This window comes from Protopterus annectens, chromosome 10.part0, assembly GCF_019279795.1.
Source record: "Protopterus annectens isolate FY-2018-M chromosome 10.part0, PAN1.0, whole genome shotgun sequence".
Taxonomy (NCBI): domain Eukaryota; kingdom Metazoa; phylum Chordata; order Ceratodontiformes; family Protopteridae; genus Protopterus; species Protopterus annectens.
Window position 1 is genome coordinate 1,225,789,594 of NC_056744.1, and position 27,491 is coordinate 1,225,817,084.

Consider the following 27,491-nt stretch of genomic DNA (forward strand, 5'->3'; position numbering starts at 1 on the left):
AACACAGTACAAGGGTAAAAACAGCACGGACTGAACAATATATATAGATGATATATAGATTATAGATGAGCAGTGGAAGGAAATATGCCTTTTTTTCCTGAATAAACCAGTTTATGAAACTATCATGTAAGACATAGGCAATCTTACATTTATACAAATGAAAAACAAACATTGACACCACTTTAGTTGCAAACATTATACATCACAGACACCATTGAAACAACTGTAGTTGCAAATATTATACATCACTTATAATCTATCCAGTCATTGTCAGTTAAGCATCATATGGCTCATTCAAATCCTTCCTCTTAAACCTCATTCCTTCTCTGCATTTATTGTTCCTACAATTTCCATTTTTTCCTATGTAGTTTGCGCCTTCCCTTTTCTAAAGATCCCAATTCCAGTTGTTTTATCTGTGTTACTATATTCACTACTTCTAATAAAGTTGGTCTAGACTTTGATTTCCATTTTCTAGTAATTGCTAGTAATATAAGTACTCCATTTTTCCTCTGTCCCAGGTATTCTACTGAATAATCATCCTGAAAACCTTTCTTTATCAAATTCACATGCTCACTTCTTTCCAAATGCGTCTTCTGTAGCATAGCTATGTGCACTCTACATTTTTAATATAGTTCACTACTCTTTTTTTGTATATATCTGTGAGACCATTTGCATTTAAAGTCTAGAAAGCGTTGTCATTATATTGATAAAGTATTCCAACCTGTTATGTGTAATAGCTTTTTTAAATGTCTAGTTTCAGCTTTTGTGTTAAATGTTTGACAAGTTGATCTTTTAAACAGTTGTTTACTGTCATATCCATTTGAACCTATGTCATATCTTACAAAATAAGTTATGTACTCACCATAACTTTCCATCTGTGTTGTCCATTTTCATTCTTCCTCAACTGATGGGTATGGATCTGACTCGGCCGCTTCTTGCAGAGCATAGGATCCTAGAACTCTCAAGTTCCTCCATCTACTCATAATGCCCCACCAACCTAATATAGCTCAGCTCGAGTTTGCTGCCCCAAGATACAACAGGAAAGTGGCAGAACATGAAAAGGGAAGCTGGAGCTCAAACAAGGAACAGAGGTTTCTGTAATGCTCTTTGATCTCTCCAGAAGAAAATAAAGGAGGCGTAGAAAGGTGAGGAGTTGAGGAAGAATGAAAACGGACAATAACAGATGGAATCTTATGGTGGGTACATAACTTTTTAATCTGATGTCATTTTCATTCATTCCTCAACTAATGGTACAGAGCCCCAGCTACCACAACTCCAGGAAGACCCTAAGGAAGGATATTCTAGAGAATCGCTGAGTCAAAGTCTGCTCTGCCCCTACAGACCAGATCCAGTTTGTGATGAGCAATAAAGGTATGAAGAATAGGCCATGTTGAGATTGCACAAATATCATCCAAGGACGCTCTAGACCAAAAAGCTGAAGAAACTGCCATAGACCTAATGGAATGGGCTCTAGGAAGTTTTGATAAAGGTAAATCCAATTTTCCATAGACAAAGGTAATGCAATCAGTTAAGCATTTGGCCAGTGTAACTTTAGATACTGAGTTGCCTAATCTGGTAGAAGAAAATGAAACAAACAATTGTTCAGCTTTTTTTTTTTTTTTTTTTTTTTAAGTCTTTGGTTCTACAAAGAAAGAAATGAACTTGTCTGTGCACATCCAACAGATTTAACATATGTTCTCCTTTGTTTGAGAAGTCTGGAATGGAAACTGGGAGATTAATGTCTTGGTTAATATCGGATTCAGAAGCAACATTAGGTAGAAAGGATGGATTAGTTTGTAAAAAGATTGTCCTTGTGAAATATTAGATAAGGGGGTTTTGAAGACAGAGCATGGAGTTCAGATACTCTTCTGGCCAAGGTAATAGCCACTAGGAATATGATCTTCTAAGACAAAATGATTAAGGCCAGCTTTGGCTGGAGGTTCAAAGGGTGGATGTGTCAAGGCCTGAAGCTGAATATTTAAATCCCAAGGAGAAGAAGGTCTTTTAATGGGAGTCTAAACAAGAGAACTTCCCTTAAGGAAGTGTTTAGAGGAGGCTAAGGTAGTTACTACACAGATTAAAGTTGAAAATGCATTCCAATTGAACTTTAATAGTTCAGAAACTAGAATCCTAATTGAAAATAGTAACTAAAAAGTCAAGGAAAGTTGGGACTGATGCTGAAAAGAGGTTTAAGTTTTTTATTTAGGGCCCACTGAACAACCCTTTTCCATTTACTCTTGTAAATCTTTCTAGTAGAAGCGTTATGGGAAGATAATAAAATATTACGGATAGGGAGGACAGCCTGAGCTGTCTAGCAATCAGTGGAACTGGAGAAACCATGCAGTCAATTTGAGGCCTGTTATGCCCAGATGAATCTTTCTTGTTGGGTGAGACAGGATGTTTGGAGCTGAATCCAGGGTGGATACAAAAGATAAGTCCGGAGGTAAAGGAAACCAGATGTGGTGAGGCCAGTAAAACACAACGAGGATAACTGTGCTCTTCAACCGGAATGTTTTCTGTAGAAATTTAGGAATGAGTGGTAACGGGGGGGGGGGAGAATAAAGAATACCGGAGGGCCAAACGTGAACTACAGCATTTCTTGGTGACTCCCCTGATGGAAGGGGGGTATCAAGGCAAAGAACCTGCTGCATTTGTTGTTTAAGGGAGAAGCAAAAAGATCACTGCATGGCTGGTCCACTAACAGAAAATACTCTCTGCCACTTTGACAATGACAGATGGACCTTCTCAATTTGTCTGCAGCCATGTTGGATTTCCCTGGGATGTGCACTGCTATTAGAAAACAACTGGAAGAGATCTCCCACTGCCAAACTCTCAAAGCTTCTTGACAGTGTGTGTAAGAATTGGTTCCCCTTGTTTGTTGATGTACCACACTACTGACATATTGCCCATCTGTACTGGAAATGTCAGGGATGGGAGAGTGTCTTGAAAAGCCTGCAATACTTGGAGGACAGCTCTCATCTCCAGGATGTTGCTAAGCATCTTGGCTTCTTTGGCAGATCACGTACTGTAGGCTGTCCTTCCCAAGTAGTGCTCCCCCAACCAAGCTGGGAGGCGTCCATGGTGACTGTGGCCTTGGGAAAGGGAAGAACAAAGGGATGCCCCTAGTGGAGCTGATTTGAATGAATTCACCACATAAGGTGATGCTAGCATGCCTGGGTGATCTTGAATGGCATGGATAATGGATGCTGGAGAACAGACCACTGAGTTGACACGAGTCCATTGAAGAAATCTCATATGGAACCTGGCCAGCATCACAAGAGTGATGGCTGCTGTTATGGAAAGCTTGAAGTATCAGTCAAGGTGGAAGGGATGAATTTTGAATCACTTTCTTTAACTGCTACTGTAGGGTGTCTATTTGAGATGGAGGGAGATAAGCTATCTGAGTGGCTGTGTTCAAATGAGCACTGATGAACTCCAGACTCTGTGTTGGTATGAGTTGAGATTTGACGTAATTGACTGACACTCCCATATGGGAGCACAGCTGGAATAAGTAGCACTTTGTTTGAATCAGCTGATGCCTGGTTGAAGCAGTCAGGAACCAGTTATCTAGATATGGAAACACTCAGAATTGCAGCAGTCTCATGTGAGCTGCTACGACTGCAATGCATTTGGGGAATACCCTGGGGCTTGTGTTCAGACCAAATGGCAGTACTCTGAACTGGTAATGACTGGCCCCCAGCCGGAAGTGTAGGTATCTCCCAGAGTGTCTGTTCATTTTGATGTGATAGTACGCATCCTGAAGATCTACTGAGCACATCCAGTCATCCTTCTGCAGAAAGGGCAGAATGGACTGTACTGTGACCATCTGGAACTTTATATATGGAACAAACTGGTTTAATTTCATACGATCCAGAACTGGTCTCAAGTTCCCTGTCTTTTTTGGCAACAAGAAGAATGATAAATAAATTCTGGACTCTCTCTGGTCTGGGGGACCTCTTGGAGGACTCATTTTTTCTAGCAACGTTTTCATTTCTATAGAAGCTACTTTCCTCTGACTGGGTGGAACATCCAGGATTTTCTTCCAAACCATTGGAAGGGGTTGAGAAAATGGTCTGATATAACATCTGTATATAATCATCTACACCTATGAATCTTTTGTGATACTTAGCTAGGCTCTCTGGTGCAGGGAAAGATTACCCTTGACTGCCTCTGAGATTGAGGCTCTAGATCCCTGGCCATGCGGACCACTGCTGATGTGAGGATGGCATCTTCAATTAGAGTTCTCCCCTCTGCCACTGGAAGAACTATCTCCATGTGACTTCTCAAAAGGACCCTAGGACTTCTTAAACCACATTTTTCTGCCACTTTACTGGTTTCTAGAAATGGGCCTTTAAGGGGTAGAAAAACATATACCCATGGCAAACAGGGTCTTTCCCTCTTGTTTGCACCTGGAGAGTGTGCCTTTCACTTTGGGGCCAAAAAGCAAAGCTTCATAAAAAGGTTCACTGACGAAAGAAGACAAATGGTTCTGCAAAATCACAAGTGCGTCCAGCATGTCTTTGGAAATGCATGAACCAGCCACCTGTGAGGTATGTTCCACAGCATGTGAGATTAACCTCATGGACAAATTAGATATAGATTCAGGGGTGCAAGGAGATTCTATTCCCTTCCTCAGAGGACTTGGATTATGAAAGAGATTTGGTAAGCTCATTGATCAAACCTCGATGAAGTCTTGTAAAGTGTGCCAAGTAATTCAGTGACCTAACAGTGAAGGTTGCTGAAGCACAGATATGCTTACCAAACTTGTCCAGCATTAAGGACTCCCTGTTAGGGGGATGGACAGAGGAACTCTGTTTTGCTAGGTCCTTTCTCATGCCTGAAAAAACAACCATGGCATCAACAGGTACTCCCTTACTCAAATGTGCACAGTCTTTAGGAGGGGCAAGAATCTTATTTGCTCTCTTAGGTATTGGCTAAATAGCCCGGTTCCTTCCACACACGCAAAGAAACCAGGTCAACAAGCTTATTGTCCAGGGGAGTCACTCAGGAAGTAGACGAACCAGATTCAAAAGCCTCCAGAAACACCGATTCCTCTTGGGAGGGGGTGTTAGAATACAAGACACCTCTTTGCTTAAGGAGCTTCAGAATGTCTCCAAATGAGATGTCATCAAGTGGTGATCTGGGGGAGCCCTCCCCCTCATCAAAATCAGTGTCTTCAGTGAGAGATTCCTGTGGGGGGATTTAATTGCCTCCTTTTGCACATTCTCTTATTAGGGAACTCCTTGGTGGGATGCTCCAAAGAAGTATCGGAAGAGAGAACAATGCCCTGATGGGTTGGTTGAAGGCTTAATCAGGTAGGCTGTCCCAGTGGAAGACATGATTGAAGTTCAGGACACAAAACAGAATGAGACAAAAAGTCTTATCTGAAGAGGGCAGGAGTGCCTGTTCTCTAGACATAGAGAAGACCCTCTCCACCACCTCGAACACAGAGTGCCTAGGAGATACAGAAGTCGATATATCCAAAATTGAGATCTCTCATATTGTTGGCCCCTGCAGCTAAATCAGCACTCCACCCAAGGGGGGAGTTGTAACAGAGCTAACACTGAGGCTCCAAAGGGAAGAGATGGCTCAGAAAGCTTTGGAGTAGACTCCAGTGCTCCAAACACCCCGGAGCCAGTACTGATGCCTTGGATCCGATAGTCTCCGGCCTCTGAGATGCTCTGTGACGATTGACTCAGAAGTATCACTGGAGTTGAAAAAACAAGAATCTTTGGATTCGAAGAGACACCACAAAGGATTTCAGATGCCATGGCTCTGAAATGGAAGGATGGATCACTGAAGGAGAAATCAAGGGTGGGGTGGTTCAAGGTAGACTCTCGAGCTCTGAAAGGACTCCCATCTGTATATCTGCATTCTGAGGAACTTTCTCATCATCCCATCCACATCTTTTTTTGGATAGGCCCCGGAGGATCAAACAAATGAGGCCACAGAAAGGAGTCTAGAATGCTTTCTGGATGACTGCTCAAGAAAGGGAGAGGGAAGCCTGGAAGAAACAGGCTCCAATATCAAAGTGGGAGTACGGACCTGAGTGGATATTTCAGTCCAGACAGTTGGATTTGATAATGGCAGATCAGTCTTTTTCAAAAACCTTGGCTGGAGTCTCTGAAGAAGGAGCTGAGGTTGAAGTAGACGGGCAATCAAAAGACCTTTTATGAGTCTCTCTGTCCTTGGATAGAGTGTCGATTTTTGGTTTGCCACGCTGCTTAGGGGTTTGAGCCCCAGCAACTGAAGGAGAAAACTTAAAAGGAAGAAGGCCTCTCAGAAATAGCTTGTTCTTCCAATTGATAAGGGCCTGAGAACTGAATCCCGTACAGATATCACAATCCATGCCTAAGTGTGCAGGGCCCAAACAATAGACACATTTCCTATGGGCATCGAAATTTGGGATCTTATAACCACATGCCCACAGGAAACATACTTTTTGAAACCCAAAGGTTCTTCTGACATCTTGGAACAAAAACAGAAAATGACAATTACAAGTGACAAATATATGTACATAATAAATAATAAATGTTTTATATATATATATATATATATATATATATATATATATATAGATATATATATAGATATCATAATAGATTAGTATTTTTTTTTTAATAAGAAAAAGAGGGAAAAACTACCAACTATGGTAGGAAAGAGTACTCAGAGAGTACAAAGAGGCAGTTAGAAATGAAGACCTAAAAAGGACTGAAAAAGGGGGGAAAAGTTATCAAGGTTACACAGGAGGTATTATAGGAAGGAAACAGCTGAAGTATATAAAAGTCCAACAGTCACTTAACCCAACAGAAAAAAGTAGAAAATACCCTAAATGCTCGAGAGTTTGTAATTCACGTCTGTTCTCAATGGCAGCAAATAAAATCTGAGGTGTGTTAGGTTGGTGGGACATTATGGGTAAAGAGAGGAGCTACAGTTCTAGGATCCTACATTGTGGAAGAAGCGCCAAGTCACGTCCGAGTCCTGGATCTGAACCCATCAGTTGAGGAATCAATGAAAATGACATCAGATCATTTTGTTTTAGTGAAAATCCTCAAACAAAAAAACAAACACAGCCCCAGAACACCCCTAAACCTATTAACGTAATACTACCACATAAAACTATGTACATTTTCAAATATTGAAGTTTAAACTTCCAAATCGGCACAATTATCCCAGACTGACAGCCACACTCACAAACTTAGATTGTCCTACAAGGAAGGTTATCCATGCTAAGGTGCATGGTGCAGTCTATGCTTCTATTAAGTGCAGTCCATTTTTCTCTTCTCTTTATTCCTCTCACAGATTGGAAAAACAGTTGAATCATCTCCTAGCCATTGAAAGAAAGAATGATTCTGTTTTTATTGGCCATTATCAGACTGTCTCCATAGAGACATGAGAAACAGATGCACAGTTGCCTCTACAAGCACTCATTTGCTAGAGGAAAACGTTTTTAATTTATTTGCTTCCCCTTAAAACTTGTTACTAGATCAAGCCAATGCCTTATCCAGTCATTTCCCTATGTAACAGTAAGAAAAAGCACATAATTTTTGCGTGTACCATGCTCTTTTGACCATACTTTTCTTCCTTTTTTATACTGTAGTGCTTACATTTCTTAAAAATGAACAGGAAGAAAGAGGGGAAAAATGAGGCACATGTTTACTTTAGCATCCCTTTTTACAAATAACTGAGAAAGGTTTACTTTAAAGAATGCAGATTATGTTGTGCATTATAAAAGTACTACTTGTTAAGAACAAAATTTTATTTTACTTACAGTTAACATTTTCCTTTCTCTTCCCCTTACCTGAATATTCTTACAGACATTAATGACATTATGTAGGGCATAGGCTTTGGAGTCCCCTACAAGTTTAACAAAGTCAGAAGACTCCATTATTTCCAAGTTTTCTTGTTCTGTCATGTTTCACAAATACAATTAATGTTTTGCAATCCCATATTTATTTGTCAATTTCTGAGCTGCTGGTTTAATTCCTGTTGATCTCCATATCCCAAATCCAGTCTCTGCTTCATTTCCAACATACTCCCGGATCTTCTAGTCAACTCTTGTGCTTATTTCTGTCTCTCAAGCATCTTCCGTTGAAACATTGGAAAAGGTTTCACTGGCACAGTCTCTCAATGGGCTTTATTACCAGAAGTACAAGAAACAGAATCTGTTTCTGTTTCATAGCCCACTTTTTGTTGGACAGACTTTTGTATTTCCTCCTTAGCATGTTTTGCATCAAAAAATGATTTTGACCCTCCAGGAAAGAACATTCTGAAAACAGCGGGATACAGCAGCTTGAATCTCAAGCATGCCTCTTAACATTCCCTGATTAGTGGAAATATGAAATTCACCCCGGGGATCACTTCTGTAGCTCTGCTTGACAGAGGCACAGGAAAATCATTTTCTTGGGTGGCAAAAGCCAGGGTACCTTTTTTGGCTAGGCGTATATAGGCCCTAAGCCCAATAGCCTAGTACCTACCTATGAATCTATGAATACATTTACTCCTCTTTTGCCTGGTGTACAGTGAATAATCATTTTCCACAAACACTCTACCATCTTTGTCCTTCTGCCACAGTTCTGCCAGAATCAACTCTTTCTGCTGGTAGGATTGCATCTTTACTACTAAAGGTCTACATTGCTTTCTCATGTCCAGGTTTGGAGGATACACATAATGTGCCCTTTAAACGAACAATTCCTTCTGTGGAATACCAGTCCAGTTGCTTATTTGTGCTTTCATAAAATCGATACAGTCTGTTCCTTCCAACTTCTCTGGTGCAGTAGAAAATCTCAGAATCTCCCTATGTACTTTGTCCTGTAATTCTATTATTTTTTAAAGCATCTCTTATTGAGCAGTCCCATATTCAGCCAGTCTATTCTTCATTCCAACCTCTGAGTTTTGCAGTCTTAACACCTCATCCGAATATCTGTTTAAAACTTCTTCCATTGTTCCAGCTTTTTGTTATTTGAACTGACATTCTCCTTCAGTGTTTCACTTATTTTAATCAGCTCTGAGTACATTTGACTTATTTTTTTCTTCTAGGTTACTGGAAGTCACGTCTTGCACCAAAGCTGTAACTCGCACTGCATTTTGCTGAACAGCTACAGCATTCTTTCCAGTCAGTGTTTTCTCCTCACATTTTGTGAGTGATTTTCTTTTAGGTTCTCTGAATTTCTTTTTTAACTGGCATCCAGACAGTGCACTTACTAGTCAGTTACTGAAATTTACCCAAAAAGACAAGTTCACTGGTTCCCTTTCCTGAGTTTCTGTTTTCATACTGGAAGAGCTGAAATTAAGCTGTTACTCAGTGTGCAGCCATCTTGAAAGTCTAAAGAATCTGTGTTCTTGACATAGATGCCAAGATTCACCTCTACACCTTTGCTGTGTAGGTGAATTTCTTGGCATCTATGTTTGAATACATAATAAGTTGGCTACGACTGGAGACATAATCAAAATCTTCTTAATCTTCTACATGTTATTTGCATTAACTTCCAGTTAGTGCACTGACTGAAACTGGGTCAAAATATTTTTGAAATTGATACAAAAATGTATAATATTGTTTGGGTAAGTACAGAGTCTAAGAGTAAAATCAATGACCCCTGGCTAAGATGAGACACTAGGGCCCTTCTGAAAACTAGAGATAAAGCCTGGGAACTATGGCGTAAGACTAACACAGTAGTTTCTAAACAACAGTATCAGGAACTTAGAAATAAGGCAAAAAAACAAATAAAACAGGATAAAATAAATTTCTATCATAACATTCAAAACACATACCAAAAAGCTTCAAAAACTCTGGCCTGCTATAAACTCAATCCTCTACCCAGGAAAATCTACTACAGCAACCCCAAATATCCACAACAATTCTGATAGCATAGCTGCAATTTTAACAAACATTTTACTGAATCTATAATTGCCCTTTCCAAGCAGCAAACCCCTACTCCTGATACCAAACCAGCCAAGTCTACAACTAGCAATGCCTCATTCTATTTCTCCTCAATTCCTACAGCCACTATAAAAAACTACTTCAGAGACTAAAACCTACTACACTTGCCATAGATAACTTACCCAGTGAATACCTCAGAATTGCAGCTGAATCTATAGCCTTTCCTGTATCAATCCTTTTACATAGATCCATTCTCAAAAACAAGGTTTCTCAACTGTGGAAAATCTCCCATGTAATACCACTTCATAAAGGAGGACCTTTCATAGAACTAACAAACTATCATCCAACTGATATTCTTTCACCTCTTTCTCAGCTACTCGAAAGGTGTATTCATCTCCAGGTCATGAAATTCTTACTAACAAATAACCGTGTCTCAAACACTCAGCATGTGTTTTGTTCTCTTATCCTTCACTGACACCATAAACCATCACAGGAATAACAACAACTTTGTATCTGCCATCTTTCTAGATCTATCAAAAGCTTCAGATACAGTCTCCCATTCCAAACTAACAGATGTACTAAATGAACTATCCTTCTCACCATCTGCCACAGCTTGGTTTAATAACTATTTATTTGGCTGTGAACAATTTGTTCTATGGCAAGGCATGCCTTCCTTTATCCATTAGTGTCCTCCAAGGATCTATCTTGAGCCCCCTCCTTTTCTCCCTCTTTATTAATATTCTACACACAGCTACTCCACATGGTTCTATAATACAGTATGCAGATGATTCAACACTTATCTGTTCTGCCACTTCTCTATCAGCTCTTCATTCTCAAACACAGGAATCTTTCACTTCTGTTGAAACATGGTTAGCCAAGGTCTATCTAATCCTGAATCCAAACAAAACTAAATTATTATTCTTCCAACCTAACAAGACATCTGTCTCATGCCCACCATTTATCTTAATAGCCAAAGATAATACTGTCATCTCCCTGACAACCCATGCAAAGCTTCTTTGAGTGGAAACAAACAATAACCTAAAATTTGACTTGCATGTCTCCCTAACAATAAAACAAGTCCATAAAAAACTTGGAAGTCTATATAGGCACAAAAGGTTCCTGACCAAAATGGCAAAAATCCCATTAACACAAACCTATCTTCTCTCCACTCTACTATATCCCTCTCCAATTTTAACTAATCTTAGGAAAACTGACCTAAGTTAGGATCATGTTATAATAAAATTGCTAAGTTTGCATTTGACTGCCCATATAGAACACATCACTGTACAGCTTTAAGGATACTAGACTGGCTTGAACTTCCCAACATTCTTCTTTACAACCAACTCTCTCCAACTCACAAAATCATAACACAACCAACCAGAATCCCTGCACTACAAAATCTCACCCTTCCTTACAGTTTCAGCAGAACACTTCACTCTAACAATAAGAACTTACTCACCATCTCCAAGGCCAACAACACTGCAGGAGAATCTTTATTTTCCAGCTATATATCTCATATATGGAACTTCCTTCCTAAATCCATTCTCTCAGTCTTATCCCCTAACCACTTTATGCCATCACTTAAAGCTTATCTAAAAAATAAGTCGTTATGTTCCTGTACTAACCCCACATGAATGCTCTGATATATCACAGTATACCCCAACCATATCCAACTTCTTTGCCTGTGTTGAATCTTTCATTCCTACTGGCCTGTCTTAACCTTATATCTTGACATAAGTCAAACTTTACAAATAGTACTACCTAAGTTCATAGCCTAGGTTTTGTTGTCATGATGTAACAAATTTGCATTTTCTTATGTATACTACATTTTGTTTACTTTATACTTTATTGATTATTGTAATTCGTGCATAAATTTTAATGGTTGCTCATAGAGCTTTTCGCCCTGGGCTCCGCTGAAAAAGGACCTGTGTCCAGTCTGACTTTTCCGGCAAACAAATGTTAAATAAATAAGACAATACAAGATATCTTAAGTTAATATAAGAGAAAAAAGTACTGCAGCTTACATCTAACTATGTCAATCAAAAATTACTATTATTTGCGTTATGTACAACAGAATTCACAACACAGTGAGAAAACAGACAGGAGGAGTTATGCTTGGTCAGATACAGCCATTAGGGATGTCACAGAGGTTTGGCAACATGGCTATTAGAGAAGCTAGTCCACTGGACTTGTTTTAACAGGTACATTTTATGCTCCACACTGAATTTGTAGTAGTGGGTACTTCCTTCGAAGTGTGCTAGGACAGAATGACAAAGTGAGGCAGCAGTGGAAAAGAGGCATGTTTAGTACTGTGGAGGTTAGCTCTAGGAGTTGATAGTGAGACCCATTTGTGAACAGTGCCTTAGGTTATAAGAAAAGTTTTTAATGGAGTTTGAGAGGTGTAAAATTTGAGAGATGTAGTAATGTAAAATGTACTGATCATTTATTTATTGACTTGTTGTCTGAATGATTGAATGCAGACCTCTGAACTGTCCATATTTTGGAAGAACTCTCCAACTTCTGCTGCCAATATTTTTGAAGGTATGTCTCTAATTTCAGGCTTGATTTACTCCTTCACATAATTTGCTGAACCCCCCTCACTACATGTGATTTTTTAAACTGTCTTGCAAGTAGAAAACTACTGCATGACTGAAATAGTAGTGGCAACAATAATTCAAAGAAAGAGGACACACATCATTCTAATTTTTCTGAAGCAAAAATAAATGATTTTGTGTTGTAGAATTTTGCAATGCAGTTCATTAAAGTCTACACATTTGTCACTGCTTCTTTGATAATGTAATTATATTTTTCCATCGTTTTTGTCATTCTCTGCTTTTTTAAACATGTTTCTGAGTTATAGCTCACATTACTACTGGAAGCAGGAAGAACTGGGTGCTATTTGGTATTTAAAAATCCTATGCTAATTAAATGCCTAGATTTTTAACTCGAGGTGCCTACTTTTCAAGGGCCTTTGTTTCTATTTTTAATATCTGCAGGTTGAGAGATTTGAGACAGTGCTGCATTCTGTGTCACTTTGTAGGGAAATAGCTGCAAACAGGAGCGGCCCTAGGTCAACTGGTGCCCTAAGCAAAACAGCTCCGTGGCGCCCCTGAACACATTACCAGGTGCCCCCATTCTGGTCTGCCTACACCAAATTAATATTGGAAAAGTGCCCCTGCTACACCGGCGCCCTAGGCGGCCGCCTAGTTGGCCTATGCCTAAGGCCGGCCATGGCTGCAAAGCACATAAAACATGCCTAGTCACTATTACATCATCAGAAGGCAGGGTCAGATGACAGATTCTGAAAGGAATTGGGACAGATGGTCAGCATACAAACAATATAAACAACTGTATTAAACTTACTAGAGTGCCACTGAAGTAACTAAAATAAAAACTTTATTTTAACATCAGAAACCCACTTTACATGATGAAAGCTTACATATAACAAAAAGAAATGGCAGGAAAACCTCTGTACATGATCTTTAAATGTTTTAAATGTCATTTTAATTATGTGAAGAATACTGTCAATTTCATTAAATTCAGAAGTTTCTGGTCAGAAACACTTATTTAAGAATGTGACTTGCCACTGAACACCGGCTGTTTTTCTGAGAAAAAAATGTACTGCTTATGAGACATTTTAACTGAAATGTAAGAATTTAAAGACTGGAATGTTTTTAAGTACTTAAAATGGTATTTGCGTACTTTGGTACTTGTTTACACTTCATGACAAGTTGCTTGAAGGTGTTATAGTTAAGAATCGTGAAGAGTATTTTAGGTTTAGAAGTGTACTTCATGTTTGGTGCTTGTAGAACACTTTGCAACACCTTACTTTAATTTCTTGTTTTCCCTCAGTGTACTTTCTGTGAAAGTGACTTCGAGTTCTGGTAGTTTTTCTGCACAGCTTACACTTCTACTTATAAATTTTGAGGGACTGTTAGGGGAAGTGTAAGTGTGTGCATTGCTTGTGAACACTTTGTCTGATAGCTTACCTTAAGACTGACTCATCCCAGTAGCTTTAATTGAAAATCAGGCATCTTCCTTACTACAGTATGGATTCTTACAACAGTTCTAATTCCCACTGTACCAAAAAAAATAAAAGTGGAGTTGGAGTCCCTGCCTACACCACAGGCTCAGACTGTGACTCAGCTGCTTGATGGGTGACTCTGCAGTGGACGTTTGCTGTTCTCATTCCACTCAGTGGTTCCTCTGATGTAGTCCCTTTTGCTACCATGGACCAAGTGTTAGCCATGTCCTCTGCAGCTGTTCCAGTATCCAATATGGGCATGGACAAACTATCTTCTTTGGGTCTGGGAGTTTCTCTAGGAGGTTCTTATATGAGGGGGCCAGGAAAACAGATCACTTGCCAAAGTTAAAGTCCTATCACACAGTTAGTCTCTTTCCAGGGATGTCCCTGGAAAAAAAGAAACAAAAGATTAAATATTGCTCATCCAAAGGCACTTTGTCTCTTCATAAGAATGATTTTCTTATCTGAGCCAGGAGTTTACTGTAGACTGTCTATCATGGAGAAGAGAAATCCATATCAGAAGTCTAACTAGATCAATACATTCCAGAAGATTCTGACGGTCTGAAACAAGGCTTTTTCTCTGTCTGATTCTCATGCTTAAAACTCTGATCCAGAGGAAAAATAAATTGTCTTCTCCAATCTCAGTAAAGTAGATGGAGGATGAAAGATGTATTTTTCTGAAAATAAGCGGATGCTCCCTCTAAACTGAGGAGATACTATGATGTGCTTAAAGTGGATTTACCTCATGGCACGTCCGTTCCTAATTTTATGTCAGCCTTGGAAGATGTGTTAAATGCTGTCTACAATAACTTTGACCCTCAGCCTTTAGTCCCCAAAAATGCAGAACACTTATTAATACCAGCCCTTCCTCTGTAAACACGGTAAGGTATTAGGCAGATTTCATAGGACAATTTCCTTCTTCCAGTTTATTCTGTCAGTCGGCCGCACCTCCTTCAGAAAGTGGGTCTTGTTCTGAATTCTACAATTTCTATCTTATCTCGTGTGTCTAAACATGCTTTGAAGATTGTTTATGATTGCACAGATACTCTGTTTAGGGCCACTAATCCTACTACTGTTTTGAGAAGATAAACCTAGGTATGCACTCAAACTTTTTTTATAAGACAAAGTCTGATATTTTAAACTCTGCTTTATACAAAGTTGTTTTGTTTGACCCTGCTGCTACTCAGGTTCTCAAAACGTTTGATGACAAAGGGAAATTAATTCAGGAAGTTAAGATTTTTCAAACTCCACATTATAAATCTTACAAACTCTCTGTTTTTTAAGACAAAATAATCAATCCCTGACATCATCTGGCAAACAGCAAACAAAAAAGAGATAGCAAGAGGGAAAAAAAAACAATTAGGGATGCTTTCATAATGAGTATACCAGCATTTTCCCTTCCCTCCTGTCTTTACATCTTTCAAGTCTGTCCCTTAGACTGTCTCTCAGTCATTCTCTTTGGTAATAGATTTAGACTCTTAGGTATACTACCACTGGTTCAAGAGTGTTACAGTTGACATTGGATATATATATATATATATATATATATATATATATATATATATATATATATATATAATCTCCTTTAAGGGGAATTCCAGCCTATTCTCCAAACTAAACATTTTTTTTCCTCAGCTTCTTCAACACATGCTTTCCCTAATAATCAAACTACCAGTGCTTTAGACCAAAGGGAGGAAGACTTCTACTCCAAAATGTTTCTGGTTTCAAAGAACAGCTTTCCAGGAGACCAGTTCTAGATCTTTCCTTTCTCAACCAGTTTGTGAAAGTACCAACATTCAAACTGTTGACCCTTCGGAGTATGTTACCAGTCATCCCTCTTACAAGTGTTATGGTAATATTAGACACAAAGATGATTATCATCACATTCCCATAGCCACAGTCTTCAGACAATTTCTCAACTTCTGTGTCTGGATAAAATCATCAATTTTCTGCATTACCCTAGCCTATGTCTAGCTCCAGGGATAGTTCATCACAGACTGCAAGGCATTTACATTTTTCCTTATTTAGGCAACTTACTGACCTTTGCAATCTTCTGTCAGATGTTGAGTCCTCAACATGGTTTTTTTCACTCCTTCCCAATCTGGGCTTCCAGATAAACATTCAAAAATCCTAGTTGACTCTTGTCACTCAGGACTGTGCTTTTAGACTGCCTTCTAGATAAGTCTCTTCAAAGGCATTCCCAACATAGGAAAAAGTGAAAACTTTCCCGACTTTCTCTAATCATTCGGAAACTTCTGCCAGACAACATTTCAGGATTCTAAGGATTATGGCTCCTACGGTACTCATGATTCCTCCTGCCAGGTTATACATGAGAAAAATAAAGAAGGTATGTACTTACCATAATGTTCCATGTTTGTAGTCCATCTCGCCTATATTCTTGCTGGATGGGTTCGGAGCCGATATTCGGCTCCGACTCGGCCAATACTAAAGCTCGAGAGCTTTTACTGGCTCAAGGCTAGCCCCTATCCCATGGTGCCTCATGGCAAATCCCCAGATCTAGTTTGCAAGAAAGCAATAAATACCTATCAGGTAAGAGCAATATAAGAGCTGTATAAATACAGCAAAGGATTTAGAAATATAATCCTTTCTATGTGGACAACAAAAAGAACAATGTCAGGCAGCACCAGAATAGTCCACCAGATCCCCCAGAAACAGGAAGGGGGTTGGAGAGAGGGATGCAAGAATATAGGCTAGATGGACTACAAACATGGAACATTATGGTAAGTACATAACTTCTTTATGTTATGTAGTCTTATCTTGCCATAAGTTTTGCTGGATGGGACAGCATCCCTATCACCTATAACCTGGGTGGCTCAAGCGAAGAGACAATTTAGCACAGTGAACCCAAAGGAAGACCTGTCCCGGGAGGCAAAATCCAATTTGTAATGAGTGACAAACGTATGTGGTCTTGCCCAGGTAGCTGCTGCACAAATAGTATCAATTGGGAGCCTAGATCTAAAGGCACATGAGTAGCTAAAACCCTAGCAGAGTGACCTTTAACTTTGACAGGTAATTGTCTACCAGCTTGTTGATAAGCAAAGGATATGCAATCTGAAAGCCATTTTGAAAGAGTAATCTTAGAAACAGGCAAGCCTTTCTTTTTGTCAGAAAAGGAAACAAAAAGTTGATAGGATTTTCTGAATTCTTTAGTCCTGTGTATATAAAACCTGAGTATTCTGTGAACATCTAGATGGTGTAGTCTATACTCTGATTTATTAGAGTGGTTTGGAAAAAACACAGGTAGCTCAATGGTAGTATTTAGATTGTGCTCTGAGCATACTTTGGGAAGAAAGGAAGGGTTTGTCCTGAAAGAGACTCTGTCCTTGTGAAATATAATGTAAAGAGGTCGAATAGTTAGAGCTTGTAGTTCTGGAACTCTCCTAGCAGATGTTATGGCTACTAAGAATAATGTTTTCCATGATAACAATTTTAGGTCTGACAAGGATGGCTCAAAGGGTGCAAACATCAAAGATGAGAGGACTAAGTTTAAGTCCCAGGGTTCTAATGGTTGTTTTATTGGGGGCCTGAGAAGAACTCCTTTTAAGAAAGTTTTACACAAGGAGTGCTGCATGATTGGATTTCCCATGAAACCAAAGTGGAAATTGGAAATAGCAGCTAATTGAACTGTAACTGTAGTGGCTGCCACTCCTTCATGAAAAATTTCCGCTAGGAAGGATAAAATGGATTCTATAGGAGCGGTATATGGATCTAAGCCCCGATTCGTAGCCCAAAGGGAAAACCTTTTCCATTTATTGGAATATAGTTTCTGAGTGGAAGGTTTATGGGATGACATTAGAATGTGTTGACCGCAGGGGATAGAGGAATACACCTGGCTATTCGTGGAACTGGAGCAGCCATGCTGTCAATTTGAGGGTGTGGATGGAGGGGTGGAACTGTCCCAATTGATGAATCAGGAGATCTGGAGATGGGTCCAGAATCCATAGTTCTTCCAAGAGGTAGGGCCAGAGGAAAGGAAACCAAACCTGTCGAGGCCAGTAAGCAGCAATGGGGATCAAGGGACTCCTCAAGTGTCTTGCTTTCTGTATTACTTTGGGGATGAGTGGAAAAGGAGGAAAGGCATAAAGAAGTCCCGGGGTCCCTGGGTGACATCCCCAGATGGGGAATGAGGGCAAAGCAGCTGCTGCATTTGGTGTTCAGGTGGGTGGCAAATAGATCGCAAGCAAGGCTGGCCCCATCTGTGAAAGCTCTCTTTCGCAACCACTGGATTCAGGGACCACTCGTGAGGCATCAGAATTGCTCAGCTGAGTTTGTCTGCTATTACTTTGGATTTCCCCGGGATATGCATTGCTATCAGGAAGCGTTGAGTATCCATTGCCCATTTCCAAACTCTTAAGTCCTCTCGGCAAAGCGGGTAAGACTTGGGTCCCCCTTGCTTGTTTATGTACCACACAACAGACATGTTGTCTGACTGAATCGCAATCATCCCAGTGGGTAGGGAGCTGTGAACTGCTTGCAACACATACAGCACTGCTCTCATCTCCAGAACATTGATGTGCAAATGTTTCTCGTGGATCTGCAAAGTACCTTGGACTGTCATTCCCAGATAATGCCCCCCGCCAACCTATCTGGGAAGCATCCGTGGTCAAAACTGCTTTCTCTTGGGGAGGAACAAGTGGACGACCTAGGATAAGTTGTTTTGTGTGTAACCACCATGTCAGATCCTTTCTGCATGCGTTTGTTATAATATCTGGTGAAACAATGGAAGGTCTTGCATCGACCATTGTGCAAATAGCAGCCACTGGTGAATCCTCATGTGTAGGCGAGCAAGAGGAACTAATAGAAGTCAGCCGCCATAGTCCCTAGGACTTAAAGAACTACTCTGGCCTGAACTGTTTGTTTGTTTATCAAGGATGTGACTTGACTGCATACAGATTCCACTCTTTCCTGTGTTAGCCTTACTGACATGGTGGTTGTGTCTACTTCTGAGCCTAAATAAACAATGTGCTGCAAGGGAGATAAGACGGACTTTTGTAAGTTGACAGTGATGCCTAGACTGGTGCACAAGGATAGAGTCTCGTCCCTGGTCCTTACGAGTTGATGCTTGGTGGTAGCAGTGAGGAGCCAGTCGTCTAGGTATGGAAACACCTGAAATCCTTGATGTCTCAGGTGATCCATTACCACTGCCATGCATTTGGTAAACACTTTGGGGGCTGTAGTGAGGACAAAGGGCAAAGTGTTCTGAACTGAAAATGACTGACTCCCAGCCGGAAGCATGTCTCCTGGAGTGCCTGTCCATTTTGATGTGGTAGTACATATCCTGGAAGTTGACTTGAGCACATCCAGTTGTCTTTCCCGATAAAGGGAAATATCGACTGCAGAGTGACCATTCGGAACTTTGATTTCCTTACATGCTTGTTGAGCCTGCTGAGATCTAGAATTGATCTCCAGTTCCCTGTCTTTTTTGGAACTAAAAGAATCGAGAGTAAGTTCTGGATCTGACTTGCTCTGTAGGGACTTCTTGGATGACTCTTTTTTGCAGCAACGAGATGACCACTGATGTTGCACGTCTAGTTGGATAGGTGGTACGTCTTGAAGAGACCAATTTATTGGGGGTTCGGAAATAAAGGGAATCAGGTAAACTCTGGATATTATTGTGTGTACCCAACGATCTTGAGTGATAGCCAGGCGCTTGGGTACAGATATATACGACCCCTGACTGTCTTCAGAGATGGACAGTCGGGCAACCCTTCAGGGTCGATGGAAGGGATGATCAGAGAAAGCTTCTCTGTCTCCCTGATGTTGCGGACCTTCTCTGCCGTGAGGGTGACGTCTTCCATTATATCCTCCCCCTCTGCCTCTGGGGGAGGGTTGACCTTGTGCCTGAGGGAAACCCTTTTGGGATTTGTGGAACCACATATTCCCTCCTGTATTACCCTTGGGATAGGGTCTATAGGGGAGACAGAAACGGACTCTGATGGCAGATAAGGTTTTCCCTTCCTGCTCACTCCTAGTCAAAGTCTCTTTCACTTGGGGTCCAAAAACAAATGAACCATCAAAGGGAACATTAGTGAAGGAAGACTTGAAGAATTCCGTAAAATTACAAAGACGCATCCACGAATGTCTCCTGAGGGATATTCCTGCTGTAGCTGCCCTACTTGCTCCATTTGCCGCATATGAGATCAGCCTCATGGAGGAGTTAGCTATGGAAGTAAGGGTGGAGAGCTGTGTAGAAACCTTATCCATCGAACCAGGAGCTACTGAACCCTGGAAGGTATCTCCTAACTCTTTCAGGAGATCCCTCTGAAGATGAGTAAAATGAGTCAGGTAATTCAGCGATCTTTGTGTAAATGGCACTGAAGAAAAAGTACGCTTCCCATACCTATCCATTGTCCTGGACTCCTTGTTAGGAGGATGGATATTAGAAGACATCTGAGATAATTCCTTCTTGGTGGCCGCTGCTACCACCATAGCATCAACTGGAACTCCCTTACTAAGGAAAGACTTGTCCTCGGGCGTTGTCATAAACTTATATGGCCTCCTCGGGACAGCTTCCACTGAATCTGTAGAGGCCCATGCTTTCTGCGATATGACCCCCAAAAGCTGGTCGTAAGGCTGCATCACCCAGTGGAGGAAGGTCGGGAACCAAAGGCCTCAAGATTCACTGATTCATCCTCAGTAGGGTTAGAGGTCTTCCAATCACCCCTCTGTCTAAGGATTTCTAGGATGTCAGAAAAAGAGACATCCTCACAGGGGGATCTAGGGGACCCTTCTGATTCCTCTAAATCAGTGTCTGACATGACAGACTCAGGTGAGTCGACATGTTTCCTCTTACACAGCCTCTTCCGCGGGAGCTCTCCAGTGGGATAATCTGAGGAGGTCTCGGAAGAGGGGGCACCCTCCAATGGGGGCTACTTGGGCTTCTGGTTCCCTACGCTGTGAGAGTGGCAGGGGGGAAGAGGTTGCTGCCTGCTGCTGGTGGGACACAGGTTCCAATGGAATGGCTTTGGCAGAGGATAAAGCCCCCCACCCCCACTCTGAAGAAGACCTCCGCTCCGAGGGGGTGAAAGGTTGACTCCTAGCAAGAGGGAACAGCTCCGAAACAGAAGTGGGAGCCGAGCTAAGTCGAGCCGAGGCACCGAGAGGGAGGATCAGTTCTGACGAGAACCCAGGGTGACTGTCCCCCTCGGAGTCGACACGAGAAAGTCGGCTCCCAGAACCTTCAGCTCCAGACTGAGCCATCAAGGACAGAGTATTGGCTCAGAGGAAACAGGTTGAATCCCCGGAGCCGAAGGGTCCAAGACAGAGGAACCTGAAGTAATAGGCTCTGAGAGCGAAGCAGTTGGAGGAGGAACAGTTGTCAGTAAGGGGGTCAGCTCCGAGACCCTTGGGTCTGGAGGGGCCAATTTCTTGCCAGAGCTGGATCCGAAAGCAACCTCTTCACCACCCTCTTGATGTCCTCATCTGATAGGGTCCTGGAGGATCTGGTGGAAACAGAGGGAGACCTCCTCCTCTCCAAAATAGGAGATCTCAATGTGGGAGATACAGTCTCGATGTCAGGCAAAATTTTCGGTACCGAAGATCATCTGAGAACCGATGAAATCGTTGGCACCGAAATAGATGAAGCTGAGTAGGAACCGGAACTTCTTTGTTCTGACACTTTAGTCTTTTTTTTGTCGGCTCCAAAGCCGGGGACGATGATTTTCTCTTTAGAGGATTTTGTAGCTGCCTGACCAATTTCCAGCTGTTTCTGGAAGGAACTGGTCATGAAACCCCTGTCAACGAGTTTCCTCTTACTCTCATTTAAAACTCTAGTGCTAAACGCGTGATGCAGGGTTCCTGCAAAGGGGCTTCACCAAGGCAATACATGCAACTGGTGTGGCTGTCTGTAAGAGACATTTTCTGTGCACACCTATCACACTTTTTGAACCTTGAAGGGCGATGATCCTTATGCTCCTTATCTTTATCTTTTGACATTTCTAAAATCGAAGACAAATTAGATAACAATACTAAAGTATTAACTACAATAATAAGTAAGAAGAGAAGAATATTAAAAAAAAAAAAAAAAAAAAAAAAAGTTAACAGTCACACACACACAGGGAGGAAAGGCCCTCTAACTTAAACGGGCTGTACAGTCATGGGGGGGGGGGGGGTTAGGGGTTGAAGAACTTTCAAAAACAGTCACACAAGAGACAAGAAACTAATCTAAATATATATGATAGAAAAAGTAGGAAAAAGAGTAAATATGGCAAAAAATGGTTTTACTTAGCCAACGAGTCAGTAAGACACAACCTTGAACTTTCGCGGCAAACAAGATCTGGGGATTTGCCGTGAGGCACCATGGGATAGGGGCTAGCCTCGAGCCAGTAAAAGCTCTCGAACTTTAGTATTGGCTCCAAACCCATCCAGCAAGAATTACCGCAAGATAGGACTACATAACATCTATGGTTTCCTTTCTTTTCTATTTATGTATGTAAACTCATGTTACTGTTGCAATTGTGATAATCTAATAAAGTTTAAAAAAGAAGTCAAGAAAACTATAATGGAATCCATAAGGTACTCAAACTTAACTAAAACTTGGAACATTTAGTAAAATACACAGGAAATTGTGGAGATAATGATAAAAATGAACACTTTTTGTAAAATTAGTAATAAGAAAGATTTGGCTAGAAATAATGTATATGTTTTAACATAAAGCCAAGAACATAACTGTGCCAAAGTTTTACCTTGTCTTGTAATATGACTGTCCAGTCTTAGTTTGAAATACATCCTGCAAGTAATAGATGCTTACTTAAAAAAGAAATCAAAGCACTTGAGTAAACAACAGTGAATGGCACTTGGTTAACTAAATATTTGTGAAATTTTTTACACAGAATTAAAAGAAAACATAAAGAAAAGTAACACTGAAATGTATGTAAACAAAAATTACCTGAAGTTCCCATTGTCCCATTTGCCACCAGTGAATTTGGTCTTATATCATTGTGCCACCTTCCTTCCTGAGAAGTGCTGGGGATCCCCATGGGCCTAACAGCAGGCTGAGCAAAGATAATGCTAGGATCATTCAAACTTGGACTGCCCCCTTGTGGGGGACTTGTGTTGCTGCTGCTGTTAGGCCTGAAAGAGAGAGTAATACCAGCAGGTGATGGGCTGCCTTGTGAAGTGTTAACAGTGCTGTGCATTGGCCAAGAGTTAGTGGGTAGTGCAATATGGTGCAAATGTGGCTGGAATAATCTCAGGTTGTGCAAAGTAGGACAGTGACTGTGAGGAAGAGGAGGAAAATTAATCAGTGGGACATGGACCTGGATGAGTGACTGTGAAGGCTGCATCTGCTGCTGCTGGATGTGCTTGGGCTGAGCTGTAACTTGCTGTGCTGGAGAATTAGTGGAAGATGGTGCTGAGGAGGAATTCAGGATGAGCTGCTGTGAATCACCTGGAGGAGAAGCTGAAGGTGAATGCTGAGTTTCTAACTGAAAAAGAAAAAAAGCAATACATAAGTAAAATACAGTTTAATCTAAGTACTTAGTAATCCTTTACAAAATCCTGTCATTTAAAAAAAAAAAAATAATGCAGGTGCCACAATGTGTACAGCAAAGAAACAAAAAAAATATCATGATCAAATAACTTAGAAAAGTTTGTGTTTCATTTCAAGCCTTAAACAGTTACTTTTCCTGTGTAAACAGTTAGACTATGTAGCTTCGTATGTTGTACTTATCTCCAAGTATAATGTCCTAGCATCATTAAAATTAGTCTGTAATACACCTGGTACATATAACCTTTTCCATCCTGTTTCAGATAGCTACCTGAAGCCAGATGTATAGGGTGGTGCTAACTGCTTGTGTTCACAATCTGTGCCAAGGTGTACCTCCTTGGATCACAGAACCTCAATTATCCTCTCTCTGTCTAGCCCAAAGAACAAAAAACATTATCTGAATAATACAGGAAAATACATTTTTGTCTTAAAAGTACACCTAGGTGGCAGTAGAGAAGCATGGTATTCAATATCCAGAATCTTTATTGCAACTCCCAACTTGTGATTGACCACATACAATACACCTCTTTAATGGATGCAAACACTATTCAAGCATCAGATTACTAAGTGCTACATTATCCTTTTTTAAATAAAATAATGCTACAGTACATTCATAAAAATAGAAATAGCAGTACTACTATATATTTAGTTTTGAAAAATTGACCATTAACTATTAGCTATGACTGAGACATGGTATAAATGAACTCTCAACTTGTCAGATTGAAAAAAAAAACAGACTGAAAAATGTTTATAATACAAACAGGCAGAATATACTCTCATGTAATCACTGTGATAGATTGGCTTATGGATTATTCTTCGATATCCTGATTTTTGGACATCATACTTACATTTGTTTAGCTTCTCCTTGATCTTTCAGACATCTTCTCTGGGGAAAGGATTCACTACAGTGAACTCTTTGGCAATCTCTGGATGTTTCATATTTTGGGAAGGTGGTAGAGGCTACTTTGAATACACAAATTTCTTCTCTGCATTCCAGATCTGATATCTTGATCAACTGTCACCCATTTCTCTTACAGTCTTGCAGATCTTAACTTTGCAGATTGCTTCTTTAGCGTAACCAATTACAGTAGTTTATTAGTGACTCTAAATGCGACACTTTAGAATATGCATACTCACCTCACCTGCCTTCTGCATATCTGACAATATTACTGCTGTATTGTCATAATATTGCTTTTGTCTTTGTTACTTCCATCTTGGCCATTGGAATTAGTAGCAGTTTGTTCTTAAGCTGCATTCTCACATAAGTAACAAGCTGGCAAATGACATCTAACTGGAAAAAGTACAGTTGTGTAAAATTTTACCATAACAGTAGATGACCACCCCTTCACTGTTGCAGTATTCCTTACTCTAGGCATCCCCTGCCAAAGGTAGCTCGACGACCACCCAGTATACCAAAGCCTTAAGATTACTAGTACATCATATGTCACATGTGCACTCACGGTGTACGGCATAAAGGTGACATACCTCCCTCAGAACAGAAAAGCCCCGGGACAAAAAATAAGGAGGAACGTGCATCCAGAAGGAAAAAAAAGGAATAAAGAAAGGGAGGGGGTACTGCAACAGTGAAGGGAAGGACATCTACTGTTACAGTAAGACTTTACACAACTGTACTATGCCCTTCCATATTCACTGTTGCACTATTCCTTACTTTACATATAGTACAAAAGATCAAGAAAAAACTTAGGAGGAGGAAGGCCCATCAGAGCCCTCAAGAAAGCCATGCAGGATAGCACTAACAAATCCAGCTCTAGCTCTGGAAACCACATCTAGTTTGTAATGTTTAGTAAAAGTATGCAGAGAAGTCCAAGCAGCTGCCTCAAGGATGTAATTGGTATCTAACCCTTTGAAAAAAAGCACCAAAGGAAGCCACAGCCCTGGTAGAATGAGCATTTACAGAAGTAGAAAGTATTTTCCCATCAAAAGAGTAACAAAATGAAATGGCCTTGTAAAGCCATGAAGAAATGGTTTGCTTAGACAGCCAAACCTAGCGACCTAGGATGAAAGGAAACAGAGTTGCTCAGATTTACATATGGCTTTAGTTTTATCTTAATAATATCCGAGTTGTCTATGTAAATCCAAGGTGTGAAGAGCCTTCTCACTAGCAGACTGCATAGAAAGGAAAAACATAGACAAATGAATCGACTGATTAAAAGACAATTTATTAACCACCTTGGGTATAAAAGAAGAATTAGTAAGAAGAGACACCCTGTCCCTACAGAAAACTTAAAAAGGAGGGACAGCCATAAGGGCCTGGAGCTCAGACACCCTTCTAGCTGAAGTAAAGGCCAAAAGAAGAACAGTCTTCCAACTACAATGCTGTAAGAAAGTTGAAGCTGCAGGTTCAAAAGAAGCCTGAGTCAATTTTTCAAGAACAAAATTAAGGTCCCAGGTAGGAGGAATAGACTTCCTGGTAGGACTAATATGAAGGAAGCATTTACGAAATTGTTTGACCTCAAACCTAAAAGCCAAAGGGGAAGGAGTCAAAGGCAGACAAGCAGAAATAGCCAAAAGGTGAGGTTTAACTGAAGAGTATGCCAACCTAGCATGGAGCAATTCACACAAATAAGAGATAGCCAAAGGAACATCCACAGAAAGTGGATCCTGGTTACAAGCAAGACACCAGACAGAAAATCTCTTCTATTTGGATAAATAAGATTTCTTGTTAGTGGGCTTCCTGCAGAACCCAAAGCAAGTATTCAAAAAAAATAAAAAGATGCCTAAAAGGAATCAAAATCCTATCACCCTCAGTGTCGGGTGAATAGTGGACAAGTGAGGATGGATGAGAGACCCCTTTGTCTTATGTGAGTAGATCCACCCTGTGAAGTAACTTGCAATGATTGCTCTTGGCAGGTTCCTATCGCATGATCGAAAATTGTAAATGGCGAACGCGTATTGAACGAACCAGATTGGTCGAAACGTCATGCGCTTAACACGGAAATTGTCGTCGGGAATATTTTCCCTTTACTTCAATGCAGTGCGATCTCGGAGTAGGAATATTTAAGTAGTGAGGGTGTGGGGGTGCAGGGGGACTTCCCCCCCTGTCTACAGCATTTAGGCAAATATAGTTTTTTATTTTTTTTTTATAACATTTTCGAAATTTCAAACATCTCTCATATGGTGTCGACCATATGGTGTTCGATGTTTGAAACTTTCGAAAATATAATATAGACCTGCTCTTGGCTAGGTGCAGAAGAAGAGGGAAACAATGCTGTCCAGATCAAAAGGGAGTCACAAACAAGATTTTGGGAGAGTCCTGTTCCATCTGAAACAGGACCCTTGGAATGAGAGGAAGGGGAGGGAATGCATAAAGAAACAGCCCCTTCCAAGAAAAATAGAGGGTGTCCACTTTCCAAGCCAGAGGACATGGGACTCTGGTACTAAAGAGAGGAAGTTGTCTGTTCAGAGAGAAGGCAAAAATATCCACCTGAAGAGTACCCCACTGGTGGAAAATGCCCAGAAACATCTCTATGAAGCATCTATTCATATGTCTGTGTTATGGACCTGCTCAGAGTCTGCCACAAGGCCTGTTCTGAAGGAATATAAAGAGCCTGAAGAGTCACCTAATACTGGACAACTAGATCCCAGACCTGAAGAGCTAATATGCACAAGAGGTAGGATCATGTTGCCCTTCCCCCCCACTTGCTGATGTACCACAACACTGTGGTATTGTCTGTAAAGATTTTGAGAGACCCTGGAAAGAAAAGAGTATGTAAAGTCTGAAGAGCAAGAAGGAGAGCACTCATCTCTTTGATGTGAACATGGTCCACCCTCTGACACAGCGACCAAAGGCTTTGAGCCTTTAGAGGGCTGAAAGAAGCCCCCTACCCCACGTCTGAAGGCATCTGAAGAGAGTTCTTGAGAAGGGATTCGGGGCTGAAAAGGAAACCGTTGGTTGAGACAGTTGATGAATACACCACTGAAGCTCTAACTTGAGGCATGGAAGAAGAGGAATTGGAAAGTCCAAAGGATAAGAATATTGAAGCCAAACTAGGAACCACTGTAGCTTTCTCATATGAAGCCTGGTTAGAGGAAGTATAAGAATGGAGGAGGCCATGTAC

The 27,491-nt window shown here is 40.7% G+C and overlaps 1 protein-coding gene across 1 annotated transcript in view; it reads right to left on the reverse strand.

Moving 5' to 3' along the window:
• Positions 1-27,491, reverse strand: part of TUT4 (terminal uridylyl transferase 4) — a 3,240,181-nt gene that overhangs the window by 234,438 nt on the left and 2,978,252 nt on the right. The window contains exon 29 of the mRNA XM_044086854.1: positions 22,813-23,350. Within this exon, the coding sequence (XP_043942789.1) occupies positions 22,813-23,350 (538 nt within the window). The remainder of the gene's footprint in view (positions 1-22,812; positions 23,351-27,491) is intronic.